Raw genomic sequence first — 14479 nt, forward strand, 5'->3', positions numbered from 1 at the left:
TGAAGGAGAATTCATTTCCTTGCAGACTCCATCTCCTTCTCTGCAAAGCAGGCCGTTGAAAAACGTAAGCTGTTGCTCTGTAAGATAAATCACTTACACATTCTCACTGGTTCACTGAGCAAGGGAAAGGGCATAAAAAGCTCCAGCCCAGGTGTGTGAGCAGTTAATTCAGGACTCTGTGCTAATACATTGCTCCAAGGGGACAGTTCCCTTACACCCAGCACTCAGTTCTGAGTCCTTGACTTGCCTTTATCCTACCCTCTTAGAGGAAGGTTTTTTGATGCGTAATTTGTGTTTCACTAATCGTCCACCGAGCGCAGGCAGCGCTGTAGCAGTCTCTTCTTATCTGTGTTCCAGCACCGAGGAGGGCGAGGGAAGGCTGTTCCGCCTGAAGGGACGCACGATGAAGAGCTCACATGCTAAGCAGCAAAAACCTGCAAAGCCTACTCCAGCTCAGGAGAGGGGAGCCCTTTCCCTCAGCACTGCGGGGGGGGGGGAGAGTGGGTCCATGCGCCACATTTCTAGGAGCAGGGTCGGAAACTACACCAAGTGAGCTCATCTTTTCTGCCTGCAACGAGCAGCTGTTCGCCCCCACTGCCGCTGCTGCCGCTTTAGCATGGAGCTGAAACATCAGTGCGTTCAGCTGGTGCTAGCAGGCTGCCATTTTCTCCTTCGGAGGAGGGAGGGAGGAGAAACAATCTCACTGAACTAGTTGATTTGGCCGCACTGAAGTCAGGTTCAGAGAGAAAGGAAGGATTGGCAGTCCAGAAACCCTCCTCCTCAAGCGCCAGCAAGTTGCTCCACCTACCCCGGGGCAAAATAACGCACATCGGAGGAGCACAGGTATGAGGTTTGCAAGGCTTTCAGTGGAGGGGCCTGGGCTTATCCCGGCGGTGGGGGACCAAGGCGGCGGCTGTGAGGTGCTGTGGCCGGAGGCTGCCTAGCGTCCCCTCAGGAGTGAGATGGGACGCGTGTAACGGGAGGCAGAAGCGGGGATCCAGGGCGGCTGCCACCTCCCTCCCCGGAGCAGCAGCAGCAGCAGCACCACGCTCACCCCTTGCCCCTCAGCGGGGAGGGGCAGCGCCGGCGGCCCCGCCCCCAGCTCCGCTTACCCAATCGCAGCAGGGCGTGGGCGCGGCCTCCGGCCCCCGTAGCCAATGGGAAGCACGAGTGGCACAAAGTGGCGTTCTTTGCACGCGCTCTCGCGGCCGGGAACAATTGGCAGCGGCACTGCCCAGTCACAGTGCGGGGGGGCGGGGCCGGCTCGGCCGCCCGCCCAATAGAAGGCCGGGAGCGGGCAGGGGAGGCTGTGCCGGGCAGGCGGAGGAGAATGGCAGCAGCGCCGTGCAGTAGGGGAGCGGAACGTGCGGCCTCTGAGGACACGCCGAGCCAATAGGTGAGGCTGGTGGGCGGGACGGGAGCTCCCTGTGCTTGGGCTCTGTGATTGGGAGAGGGGCAGCGGGAGCCGGGCCGGGCAGGGCAGTGTGTGCGCCGCACGAAAATGCACTCGGATGCCGCCGCTGTCAGTGAGTAGCGGCGGGGCCGGGCCGGGCTGCGCGCTCCCGCCCACCCGCCGCCTGCACCGCCAGCCTGGCTTTTCCGCTGGCGGGCGCTGCCGCCCGGGCGGAAGGCGGCTTCTCCTGTCCCTCACCGAGGAGTCTTGGCCGAACGTGTCGCCGGGGCTCCCGGTGACTGGGGAGGGCATCAGGCCTGCGGGTGCGGAACCGGCGGGCAGGGAGGCGGTGTGTGTACCTGCGGGCTGGGGCCCTGAGGCCTTTGACGGGCTCCCTTGTGGGGGCGGGAGGGACCGCGGTTCAGCGGGGGCGGCCCGGGCGGGGGCGGACGAGGGGAGCAGAACCGGAGGGGGCTGGGGGCGTTCGGAAGGTGTGACGCAGTTTCCCCGACCCGGCTTGCGAGCGGGTGAGGCCGCGGCCGGCCCTCGTGGCTGGCTGCGCGGAGAGCCGGAGCTGCCGAGGAGAGGGCGGGCGTGGGCTGCCGAGTAGCCCGGTGGCCTGGCTGCGTGGGAACGATGTGTGTGTGGGGGGGCAAACTGGGGAAGGCGGCAGTGTAGCGGATTGCGCCGGGCCGGTGCTGGAGAAACGGGCTGTGAAGGGGAACGGGGCCCGCGGCGCACTGTGGGAGGTGGAGTCTCTTCTGCGGCTCCTTGGCGCTGGGGGCGGCTTGGCGAGAGGGTGGAGGACTACAACTCCCGGCAGGCTCCGCGGCGCTCTGCCCCTCCCCGCGTTGGGGTGCGAGTTGCAGCCCGATACCCTGCGACCGGCACCCAGCCGCCGGCAGTGCCGCCCGCTGCTGCGTCCCGCTCCCCCAGCTGCTGCGTCCCGCTCCCCGCGGCGCAGCGGGAAGAGGTGGTCCTGCCGCCTGGTTCGCGGTCGGGCAGGGATGGCTTTGTCTCTGCCGTGTAGTTTGAGGCTCCGCTTTGAGGGCAGGCGGGACTGTATGCTCTGGGCAGGTTCCCTGGCGTTGCGGGGGGTGCGGGGTGACTGGGGGGTGCAGGAGCAGGCTCCATCCCGGCCCGCCGCAAAGAGGAGGCAGGCATCCTGAGCACCGAGCTGGCTCAGCAGAACGGTGTTGCCAGCTCCTGTGGAATCTCCCCAGTAACGTGTTCTCGCTGGGCAAGGAGCTGCGGCTGTGAGACGCTTTATGACTGCAGAACTTGCTTGTGGGGAAGATAATGAAGGTTGAAGCTTTGATCGTACGTTAATGAGGGATGGTCTGAGTTTTGGACCAAGTCCTGGAGGCAATTACGGCAAGAAACGCTGCACAAGGCCTTGTTTTTCTTGAGTCTTCCGTTTCCCCGAATGAGAGACTGGACAGGGGCAACCTGCTAAAGGCTCTCACCCATAAAATGATGTCATTTCTGTAGTGGCTCTGGCTTATTGAAGCTTTATGTTCAGGGCTCATTGTGTGTTGGTGGCTGAGGTTTGCCCTTTGAGAACAAATAGCTGCCTGCTGTTGGAAATAGAGGGATAATTACCCTAGAAAATGTTCTCTGTGCAGTGTCCTTGTCGTGTGCCTTGCCCAAAAGAAAGGGCAGGTCTTGGTCATCCACACGTAAGCTACAGTTGCAAACACTGGGGTGATACCTCCTGGAGGAGTTTTAAGCCTGTGAGCTGGTTCGGGGGTTGTTTTCCTGCTTTTAATTCCTCTGCAGAAGACATGGAGAGTTCTGTTCCTCAGCCTTCAGCTGTTACTTTAAAAATACCCCTTGGAATCGTAGAATCAAGCAGGTTGGAAGAGAGCTCCAAGCTCAGCCAGTCCAGCCTATCCCCCAGCTCTATCCAGTCAACCAGAACGTGGTACTAAGTGCCTCATCCAGGCTTTGCTTGAACACCCCCAGGGATGGTGACTCCACCACCTCCCTGGGCAGCCCATTCCAATGCCAATCACTCTCTCTGACAACAACTTCCTCCTCACATCCAGTCTATACTTTCCCTGGCACAACTTGAGACTGTGTCCCCTTGTTCTGTTGCTGGTTGCCTGGCAGAAGAGGCCACCCCCCAGTCTCCCACCTCAATATCTCTTTTCTTTTTTGGCAGTTCATGGCCTTCTATATGTGTTTTAAATGAGAATGTTTACCTAAATTAACCTCATTAACTGTAGCTTCACAGTAGTTATGTGGTGTTTTTTCCTTGCCTTTCCCCCCCTCTCATTGATTTAAATGTTTGAAACCAGAAGTGTTCATAGAATAAAATGATAGAATTGGTTGGAAGGGACCTCAAGCATCATCCAGCTCCAATCCCCTGCCATAGGCAGGGACACCTCCCACTACAGCAGGTTGCTTAAGGGCTCATCCAGCGTGGCCTTGAATACCTCCAGGGAGGAACCAGCCACAGCCTCCCTGGGCGACCCATTCCAGTGTCTCACCACCCTCACTGGAAAGAACTTCTTCCTAACATCCTGTCTAAATCTCCCCTCTTCCAGTTTAACCCCATTACCCCTCATCCTGTCCTTACAGGACCTTGTAATACAGAATCACAGAGTGATAGGAGCTGGAAGGAACCTTTGGAGACCATTTGAGAAGCTGCCTTATCGTTTTATTTGACTGAACATTTCTTTTGAGCCTTCTTTTTGGTCCTTCTTAGATTTGTATTTTTTTCTTACAAGGCAAGCTCCCTTAATATTTTTTTCCTCAGTCTGTTTAACTTTCTGGAACCAGGAACTGTTCCCATTCCATGAGAAACATTGACTTTTCCCTTTTTTTTTTTTCCCTGTGACAGATGTTTGCTTAAAAGCTTCTTGCAACTCAAATAACTCTAATTGAAAGGCCATGCAATAAGTTGAGTTAGGCAGGTAAACAGTCTTCCTCTCACTGCTTCCCTCCATTGTTTTGGATGAGATTTGATTTGTGCAATTGCAGCACTCAATTCTCAGGGCAAAAAAAAACCCCAAAAAACAACAACCCAAAACATTTTGTGTTAACTTTAAGTGAATTATTAATCTTATAATACACTTAATTCCTTCCCCATCTCCCCCAGTTTTGGAGATAGAGAAAACAAAGCCACTGGGCTATTTCAAAACATTCTTCCCCTTGTTTTGTTTGTGTTCTTCAAGCAGAAGAGGAAAACTTGCCTAATTTTTTGTCCTGTGCTTGCCAAAAAAGCATTGCAATAGGAAGTACAGTACATCCCATGAAAACGTGCATGTCCCATCCAGTTTCAGTACTGAAGTCTTCAGTGGTGTGATTGTTTCTTGAATGTAAGTAGGGCTGCTTCAAGCAGGACCCTCCCCCTCTGAAATGTGCCAAGCAGTTTTCTTACACTGCCTAATTAAGTTGTTTCACTTAAAAATTACAACTCTCAGATGAAGTAGAATTTCTGCTTTTCATAGAATCAAGCAGGTTGGAAGAGAGCTCCAAGCTCAGCCAGCCCAACCTAGCACCCAGCCCTGGCCAGTCATAGAATCAAGCAGGCTGGAAGAGAGCTCCAAGCTCAGCCAGCCCAAGCTCAGCCAGCCCAACCTAGCACCCAACCCTGGCCAATCATAGAATCAAGCAGGTTGGAAGAGAGCTCCAAACTCAGCCAGCCCAACCTAGCACCCAGCCCTGCCCAACCAACCAAACCATGGCACTAAGTGCCCCAGCCAGGCTTGGCTTCAACACCTCCAGGATTGGGACTCCACCACAGTCTCATTCCAATGCCAATCACTCTCTCTGCCAACAACTTCCTCCTAGCATCCAGCCTAGACCTGCCCTGGCACAACTTGAGGCTGTGTCCTCTTGTTCTGTTGCTGCTTGCCTATCTTTGGCTTGTAAAGAAATGGAAACAACTACTGTTTTGTTCAGTATGTTCCTATCTGTGTAGTCATGTCTGCCTGGCTAAATGTGTGTGTATATTGCTGTTAGAGCTCCAAGGCTTGAGCTTGCTCTCTGGAACCAGCTGGTGTGACACCACATCTCTGCATCACTTGATGTAGATGTGGGACTGCCTTCAGTGCAGCTGCTCCTTACAACCCATTAGCTGCAGATTGCTGCTTCCCTTGCTCTGCTGGTGAAAGGGTTTGTAGGAGCACTCTTTAATCCACTCAGTTAGGTATGTCTGGTTAGCTCTGGCTAACTGACAGGGTTAATTTACTTTCTTTTTCTCCTGAAGTGGATTAGGGAGTGTGACCATGACCTGTGCTGCTGGCAGAGCTGCAGGGATCTGTAACTTTTGGCAGAGATGAAGGAACAAGCAGCTGGGGCTTTAGGCTGACATAGCTGTTCCTAGGCTGTAGATCCCTCACGGTGCATGCTGGACATGTGTGATGCTGGATACTCTACTAGAGTGTGCTTGACAGGGTTGCATTTCTGCTGACGTAGCTACAGCATCAGATACAGAGTTTTTATTGGCTTTATGCCCTTTGTAGGATGACAGATGATGCCTGCTGTGGCATGAAGCTGGGTAGTGCTGGCAAACATCTCTTAGGCCATAGCAGCTGATGACACAAAACTACCTCGCTGATGCTTCATTTGCTGGTAGAGTTAGACTGGCTGAGTGCTTTGCATCAAATGGGTGTAAAATTGGTTCTGTATTGAGTACTTTGGAGTTCAATTTCCTGTGTTCCTCAGTTGCAGACTGAAAGAATGTTTGTTTGCAGTCCAAGGAAGATGGAATCACTGAAGCATTGTTTGATTTGGTAATATGTGCTTTAGAAATGGATTTAAATTGGCTCTAATTATCCCCTGATTCTACTCATTCTTTTGCAGTTGTGCCTGGTCACTCCAAATCTATATTCTGGCAAGGAATTTCCATTAGGAATGCTTATCAAAGACATTTAGTGGGTACACAAGTTGTGTTTGCAGCAGCAAAATCAGATGATTTGCACCAGAGGTAATCTCAGTGTGAGGTCTTCTCTATAATAAACAAAACAAAAGAACCCAATCAAACAAAAACACCCAGCCAAAAACATCCCTTGCTCTACTCCCCCCCCCAAACAAAACAAGCCCTAAACCCTCCTGTTAGCCAATGCACATTTGTTTTAGTCCTATCTGTTACTACTGTAGCATAGCTCAGTCGGTTTAAGGTAAATGGAAATACATTCAGACTAAAGGAATAGTTACACAACTCTTGCACTACTCAACTCCAAAATTCCCTCTGAACTTTAATCTGCAGGAGCTGGTTTTGTAAACAAGCCTTGGGATCAGAGTGCTGTTTAAATACCTAGGTAGAACAAAGGGTATGTTCCTATGGGGAGGAAGGGGAGAATGGTTAATACTTTCCCCTCTCCATGTAGTAATTATAAAAGACTTTGTTGTAGAAAAAATGAGAGGCTGATTACATGGAGTGATACCAGCTGGCAAGTGTTAGAATCATAGAATCTGTCAGGGTTGGAAGGGACCACAAGGAGCAGCCAGTCTCAGCCCCCCTGCCATGCCCAGGGACACCCTACCCTAGAGCAGGCTGCACACAGCCTCAGCCAGCCTGGCCTCAAACACCTCCAGCCATGGGGCCTCAACCACCTCCCTGGGCACCCCCTGCCAGCCTCTCACCACTCTCCTGCTTAACAACTTCCTCCTCACCTCCAGCCTCACTCTCCCCACCTCCAGCTTTGCTCCATTCCCCCCACTCCTGTCACTCCCTCACAGCCTAAACAAGTCCCTCCCCAGCTTTTTTTGTAGCCCCCTTCAGATGCTGGAAAGCCACAAGAAGGTCCCCTGGGAGCCTCCTCTGCTCCAGCCTGCACAGCCCCAACTCTTTCAGTCTGTGCTCACAGCAGAGCTGCTGCAGCCTCTGAGCATCCTCCTGGCCCTGCTCTGGACACTCTCCAGCATCTCCACAGCCCTCTTGTCCCAGGGGCTCCAGAGCTGGATGCAGGACTCCAGGTGGGGTCTCAGCAGAGCAGAGCAGAGGGGGAGAATCCCCTCCCTGGCCCTGCTGGCCACACTGCTGCTGCTGCAGCCCAGGCTCTGCTTGGCTTTCTGGGCTGCAAGTGCACACTGCTGGCTCCTGTGGAGCTTCTCCTCCAGCAGCATCCCCAAGTGCCTCTGCTCAGGGCTGCACTGCAGCCAGTCCCTGCCCAGCCTGGAGTTGTGATTAGGATTGCCTCAACCTCTTCCAGGCAAGCAACAACAGAAGAGGACACAGCCTCAAGCTGTGGCAGGGCAGGTCTAGGCTGGGTGTGAGGAGGAAGTTCCTGGCAGAGAGAGTGATTGGCATTGGAATGGGCTGCCCAGGGAGGTGGTGGAGTGGCTGTGGCTGGAGGTGTTGAAGCCAAGCCTGGCTGGGGCACTTAGTGCCATGGTCTGGTTGGTTGGGCAGGGCTGGGTGCTAGGTTGGGCTGGCTGAGCTTGGAGCTCTCTTCCCACCTGCTTGGTTCTATGATTTCAGGTTTGAACTTCTATGCTCGTTCATCAGTATAAATCGTCCTGCAGTTAGGGTAGCAGATCATGAGAAGGTATGGTGCAGAGAAGATTAGATTGGGCTTGTTTTGGGTATGAAGACAGCACTTGGAGCTATTACTTCCAGTCCTCCTCCCAATTTTCCCAGTACTACTATTATAAGTTCAACTTGCTGATCCTGAGGCTTTTTTCCAGCCTGGATCTTTCTCTGATTCTATGAAACCAGTTAAATAAAAGCATAAATATCCCCTTTTAATTTTCAGCCATGAATCTGCCTGCTGTGTATTTTCTAGCTAATGGCTTTTTTTTTTTTTCCTTTCTCTTATAACATTACAGAAAATTGCTCCCAATATTTCTACTGAGTCAAATATATCTTAATGGTAATAAAAAAAATATTACTGCAACTAATTCCATGCTTAATTTTTAATGCAGAGTTGCATCTATAGCATCTGTGTGGCTTTTGTGCCTAGGATAAATGTATTTAGGCTTACTGTGAGATGTTTATACTCAGAAAAATCATCTGGAGGCTGTTAAAGGGAAGCTTGGAGTCAGCTGCTGGTTTGCTTTAGTGCCAGTGTTAATTTTTTACTTGTTTTCTAGTTATAGAATCATAGAATGGTTTAGGTTGGAAGGGACCTCAAGGATCATCCAGTTCCAACTGCCTGCCATAGGCAAGGACACCTCCCACTAGAACAGGTCACTCAAGACCTCATCCAACCTGGCCTTGAACACCTCCAGGAAGGTTGTGGAGCACAGAAGCACCCAATGGGTGCTTCTGTGCTCCACAACCTCCCTGGACAACCTGTACCTGTGTCTCACCACCCTCACCATAAATAACCCTTTTCTAATACCCAGTTTCAGTCTCCCCTCTGCCAGTTCAAACCCATTCCTCCTCCTCCTGTCATTCCCAGACCTTGTCAATAGTCCCTCCCCAGGCTTGCTGTAGCCCCCTTCAGATCCTGCAAGGCCACTATAAGGTCTTCTCAAAGTCCTCTCTTCTCCAGGCATTTAAACCTGCCAAACTATTTTGGGCTGTGTGGCACATTTTAGAACATGTTGTACATGATCCTGTGTTTTGTTTGTGAAGACCTATTGAATGCTGTGCCTGACATCTTACTCCAAAGGTTTTGGAGCTTGTAAATGGCTTTGCAAGCACTTCCTGCCACTCCAGTTTCTTCCTCTCCATATGCATTTCATGTGTCACAGCAATCACAGGCAGGGTTTGATCAGAGAATCATAGGATGGTTTCAGTTAGAAGTGACCTCAAAGTTCATCCATTTCCAGCCCCCTGCTGTAGGCAGGGACACCTCCCACTAGAACAGGCTGCCCAAGGCCTCATCCAACCTGGCCTTGAACACCTCCAGGGAGGGAGCATCCACAACCTCCCTGGGCAACCTGTGCCAGTGTCTCACCACCCTCACTGCAGTCAACTTCTTCTTAACATCCACTTTCAGTCTCCCCTCTGCCAGTTCAAACCCATTCCTCCTCCTCCTGCCATTCCCAGACCTTGTCAATAGTCCCTCCTGGAGCCCCCTTCAGATCCTGCAAGGCCACTCCAAGGTCTCCTCCAAGCCTTCTCCTCTCCAGGCTGCACAGCCCCAACTCTCTCAGCCTGTGCTCACAGCAGAGCTGCTGCAGCCCTCTCAGCATCTTGGTGGCCTCCTCTGCACTGGCTCCAACACTTCCATGTCCTGCTTGTGCTGGGGGCTCCACAACTGCCCCCAGGTCTGCAGGTGGGGTGTGAGGAGAGCAGAGCCAAGGGGCAGAATCCCCTCCCTTGCCCTGTGCCCACACTGCTCTTGCTGCAGCCAGCACAGGGTTGTGTCTGGGCTGCACTCACTGCAGGCTCCTGCTGAGCTTTGCATCAGCCCAGATACTTGTGTTCTTGCACCATGGAGTTAGTGCAAGCACATGTTATTCAGGTATGGAGTCATGGAATGGTTTAGGTTGGAAGGGACCTCAAGGATCATCCAGTTCCAACCCCCTGCTATAGGCAAGGACACCTCCCAGTAGAACAGGTCACTCAAGACCTCATCCAACCTGGCCTTGAACACCTCCAGGGAGGCTGTGGAGCACAGAATCCCCCAATGTGATCTTTGATCACATTGGGTGCTTCTGTGCTCCACAGCCTCCCTGGGCAACCTGTACCAGTGTCTCACCACCCTCACCATAAAGAACCCTTTCCTAACATCCACTTTCAATCTCTCCTCTGCCAGTTCAAAGCCATTCCTCCTCCTCCTCTCATTCCAAGATCTTGTCAATAGTCCCTCCCCAGGCTTGCTGTAGCCCCCTTCAGATACTGGAAGGTCACTGTAAGGTCTTCTCCAAGCTGAGAATGAATCAGCTAATCATTGTAGTGCACCCTGTGCCTGTCTGTGTTTTAGCCAAGTGGTAGTTTTGATAGCAGGAGCTACATTTTCCAGGCAGGTTATGTGTCTCTGTGAGTAAGCACATAGGCAGAAACCCCTTTTGATTTCTCTTACTCCCTTTTTTCCTGTTAGGTATTTGTGGTTCCATGTCAGTAATTTGGCAGCACATCATTCCCCTGCAGTAAAAAAAAATGGACTTGACCTTCATTTCAGATGGGAAAGTTGAGTATTTAAGGTCAACTCACCCAAATTTTGGGGTGTTTTTTTTTATGATGCATTGAGGGTTTTGTTTGTTCACTGTTCATGATTGTGTAGAGTGGTTTTTGTCTATGGCAGCAAGCACAGCTTGCTGCTGTTTCTTTTGCCTCTTTGTAACTGTCAGGCCCATAGTATAAACCTTAATGTTTTATATTGCATCTGATCCCAATTTACCAACCCAGACCTTAATGACAAACTACAGACAAGGTTTAAATTCCATAGATACTGGGTTGGCTCTGGCATCTCATTCCTTTCTGGATTTGCAATTGTTTCTCTCTTATTTCCTTTGTCCATTGCTTTCTGAAGGAGTTTAATACCATTTGGAATTCCCCTTGCTTCAGTCCTTGCTAAAGATAAGTTAATGCATGGAAAATAATCAGCAAAATATGTGTTCTTGTTGGACAAGTTCTTCACACAGAGAGAGTGATTGGCATTGGAATGGGCTGCCCAGGGAGGTGGTGGAGTCTTTGTGCCTGGAGGTGTTGCAGCCAAGCCTGGCTGGGGCACTTAGTGCCATGGTCTGGTTGGTTGGGCAGGGCTGGGTGCTAGGTTGGGCTGGCTGAGCTTGGAGCTCTCTTCTAACCTGCTTGATTCTATGACACATCACTCTCTGAAAAGCTTGGCAACCATTCCAGCTGCATCCACCAAGCAAGCAGGCTTCCTTCTGATCCCAGATCAATAAACTGTGTGGTACTTCATTATGAAATCCTATTTCCCCCTCCTTCCTCAGGAAAGACAAACCAGAATCATTTCAGACCAATTCATGTGTTTTGAAGCTCATATTCAGTGATAAATAGCTTCACACATGATGGCTTTCTTCATGTAAAGCTTCTACAACCAGGTCTTGTGTGTGTCCTTCATGTGATCATAGAATCAAGCAGGTTGGCAGAGAGCTCCAAGCTCAGCCAGCCCAACCTAGCACCCAGCCCTGCCCAACCAACCAGACCATGGCACTAAGTGCCCCAGCCAGGCTTGGCTGCAACACCTCCAGCCACAGCCACTCCACCACCTCCCTGGGCAGCCCATTCCAGTGCCAATCACTCTCTCTGCCAGGAACTTCCTAACAACATCCAGCCTAGACCTGCCCTGCCACAGCTCCAGGCTGTGTCCTCTTCTTCTGTTGCTGGCTGCCTGGCAGCAGAGCCCAACCCCACCTGGCTACAGCCTCCCTGCAGGCAGCTGCAGGCAGCAATCAGCTCTGCCCTGAGCCTCCTCTGCTGCAGGCTGCACACCCCCAGTGATCTATCTCTTTCCTCATGGTGGGGCTCAGATGGACATTGCTGCTGCCACAAGACATAGCTTTGCTCCCACTTGGGGGAACCCTCTCCTGCTTCTTGATTTAATTCTGCTTATCTGGTGTCACATCTCCTTGGTGACCTCCTTCAGACCGCTGAGCTGGCAGGGCTGCTTTGCTGATAATTGTTGTGGACAAGATTCCTGGGCTAGCAGGCTGACCAGGGAGCTCAGGCAGGCACAGCTTGGAGGCTGCCTAAGTGTGGGAATTCAGGAGGTGGAGGGAGGAGAAAGTGTTCTTGCAGCTGTTAAATCACTTAACAGAACCATCCAGGCTGGAAAAGCCTCTCAGGATCACCAATCCAACCTATAACCCTGCTCTACAAGATTCATCTTGCTTGTCATGTTGACTGTGCTGCTGTCCCTTAGCTCATTTCCAAGGTGGTTGTTTAAGCACAGGATTTTTTGGCATTTATTTGTTTCCTACTGACATGGTTATTATGTTTCTTTTATTATCTTCCTTTTTTATTCTTTTGTTGTGTTTCTTTTAATAAAAGCACTTTTTTTTTCCTCTCCATGAGATGCCTTTTCAATGGCATTGGGATATTTAATGTATCTTTTTTGCAACATAGATATAAGGAACACTGTGACCACCTCAGAAGGTGACCTTAGCTGTGGGGTGACTTCCCTAATTCATTGGCTCCTACTGGTATTTGGGTTTTTTTAGTAGCTACTATAGAAGAAGCTGGTTTAGTGTTGGGTAATATCCCTACTTTGTGAGTTTCCCCTGTGGAGGAGAGAAAACTTTGACCTCTGCTACTCCTAAGGAACACTGTGGCCAGCAGGAGAAGGGAGGTTATTCTTGCCCTGTGCTCAGCACTGCTCAGGTCACTCCTGGAGTGCTGTGTCCAGTTCTGGGCTCCTCAGTTCAACGGAGATGTTGAGGTGCTGGAAGGTGTCCAGAGAAGGGCAGCAAGGCTGGGGAGGGGCCTGGAGCAGAGCCCTGTGAGGAGAGGCTGAGGGAGCTGGGGGTGTGCAGCCTGCAGCAGAGGAGGCTCAGGGCAGAGCTGATTGCTGCCTGCAGCTGCCTGCAGGGAGGCTGTAGCCAGGTGGGGTTGGGCTCTGCTGCCAGGCACCCAGCAACAGAACGAGGGGACCCAGGCTGAAGCTGTGCCAGGGCAGGTCTAGGCTGGATGTTGTTAGGAAGTTGCTGGCAGAGAGAGTGATTGGCACTGGAATGGGCTGCCCAGGGAGGTGGTGGAATGGCTGTGGCTGGAGGTGTTGAAGCAAAGCCTGGCTGGGGCACTTAGTGCCATGGTCTGGTTGGTTGGGCAGGGCTGGGTGCTAGGTTGGGCTGGCTGAGCTTGGAGGTCTCTTCCAACCTGGTTGATTCCATGAAGATTCATTTGAAGTGCTAGGGTTGGAAGTGATGCTGGTGGTCCTTTTCAGCCATAGTGATTCACAGTGATGAGATGTTGTGCTGAGGGGTTTGGTTTAGTCATGGACGTGTCAGTGTGAAACTAATGACCAGACTCAGTCTTGAAGGTCTTTTCCAGTCTAATCTGTGATTCTGTGAAATGTGGAAATGATGGTTTTGACCTTAGTTTGCCTTGTATCAGTTACTGGGCAGAGCCAAATGAAGTGTCTCCTAGTAGAAATGCTTCAATGTGCTAACTGGGTGACACTAGGCACATACAGCTGCAAATTGGCTGCAAAGACTTTGCTTGTCATCCAGCAGCTGTCTTTATGTTCTAACTGGAGTGACTTTGCCCAGGAGTTCTGGTGGGATAGCTAATTGATTTGGAATGGAAATGCTGTGTAGTAGTTGGCTGACTGTGATCCCTGTCAGCTGCTCTGTGCCAGCTTCTGAGATGCTTGGTGGTTGGCATGCTCTCTGGATGGATCTCAGTTACCTATTTTCTGTACATTAGTTATTTTCCAGTTTTTGTCCCTGCTGTATTTCTAGCAAAAATTAAGGGAATTGAAAAGAATGGAGAGAAGTCAGTTTGGCACTTTGTTTTGCAACTGAAGCATGCTTTATTTTTGGAGCAAGGAAGCAAAGTTAACAACTACACTGTGGCTTGTGTCAGGATAATATTAGTTTGGGGTTTATTGGCTTTGGTCTTAGAATCATAGAATCGGTCAGGGTTGGAAGGGAGCACAAGGAGCAGCCAGTTCCAACCCCCCTGCCATGCCCAGGGACACCCTACCCTAGAGCAGGCTGCACACAGCCTCAGCCAGCCTGGCCTCAAACACCTCCAGCCATGGGCCCTCAACCACCTCCCTGGGCAGCCCCTGCCAGCCTCTCACCACTCTCCTGCTCAACAACTTCCTCCTCATCTCCAGCCTCACTCTCCCCACCTCCAGCTTTGCTCCATTCCCCCCACTCCTGCCACTCCCTCACAGCCTCAAAAGTCCCTCCCCAGCTTTTTTGTAGCCCCCTTCACACCCTGGAAGGCCACAAGAAGGTCCCCTGGGAGCCTCCTCTGCTCCAGCCTGCACAGCCCCAACTCTTTCAGGCTGTGCTCACAGCAGAGCTGCTGCAGCCTCTCAGCATCCTCCTGGCCCTGCTCTGGACACTCTCCAGCATCTGCACAGCCCTCTTGTCCCAGGGGCTCCAGAGCTGGATGCAGGACTCCAGGTGGGGTCTCAGCAGAGCAGAGCAGAGGGGGAGAATCCCCTCCCTGGCCCTGCTGGCCACACTGCTGCTGCTGCAGCCCAGGCTCTGCTTGGCTTTCTGGGCTGCAAGTGCACACTGCTGGCTCCTGTGGAGCTTCTTCTC

At 51.9% G+C, this 14479-nt stretch overlaps 1 protein-coding gene across 6 annotated transcripts in view; it reads left to right on the plus strand.

Annotated features, from left to right (window-relative positions):
- Positions 1-1289: 1289 nt before the first annotated feature.
- The window catches only part of DCUN1D4 (defective in cullin neddylation 1 domain containing 4), a 55007-nt gene continuing 41817 nt past the window's right edge, over positions 1290-14479 (plus strand). For 3 of the 6 annotated variants that reach the window (XM_064149261.1, XM_064149258.1, XM_064149262.1), the window contains exon 1: positions 1290-1396. Coding sequence is in view for 1 of the 6 variants with exons in the window: in XM_064149257.1 (XP_064005327.1) it covers positions 1502-1526 (25 nt within the window). In the remaining 5 variants the exon portion in view is untranslated. Of the gene's footprint in view, positions 1397-1418; positions 1527-1564; positions 1717-14479 lie in introns of those variants that run through there. The other 3 variants (XM_064149264.1, XM_064149257.1, XM_064149263.1) reach the window with 3 other exon arrangements.

The sequence above is a fragment of the Pogoniulus pusillus genome, chromosome 9 (genome assembly GCF_015220805.1).
Source record: "Pogoniulus pusillus isolate bPogPus1 chromosome 9, bPogPus1.pri, whole genome shotgun sequence".
NCBI classification, from domain to species: Eukaryota; Metazoa; Chordata; class Aves; order Piciformes; family Lybiidae; genus Pogoniulus; species Pogoniulus pusillus.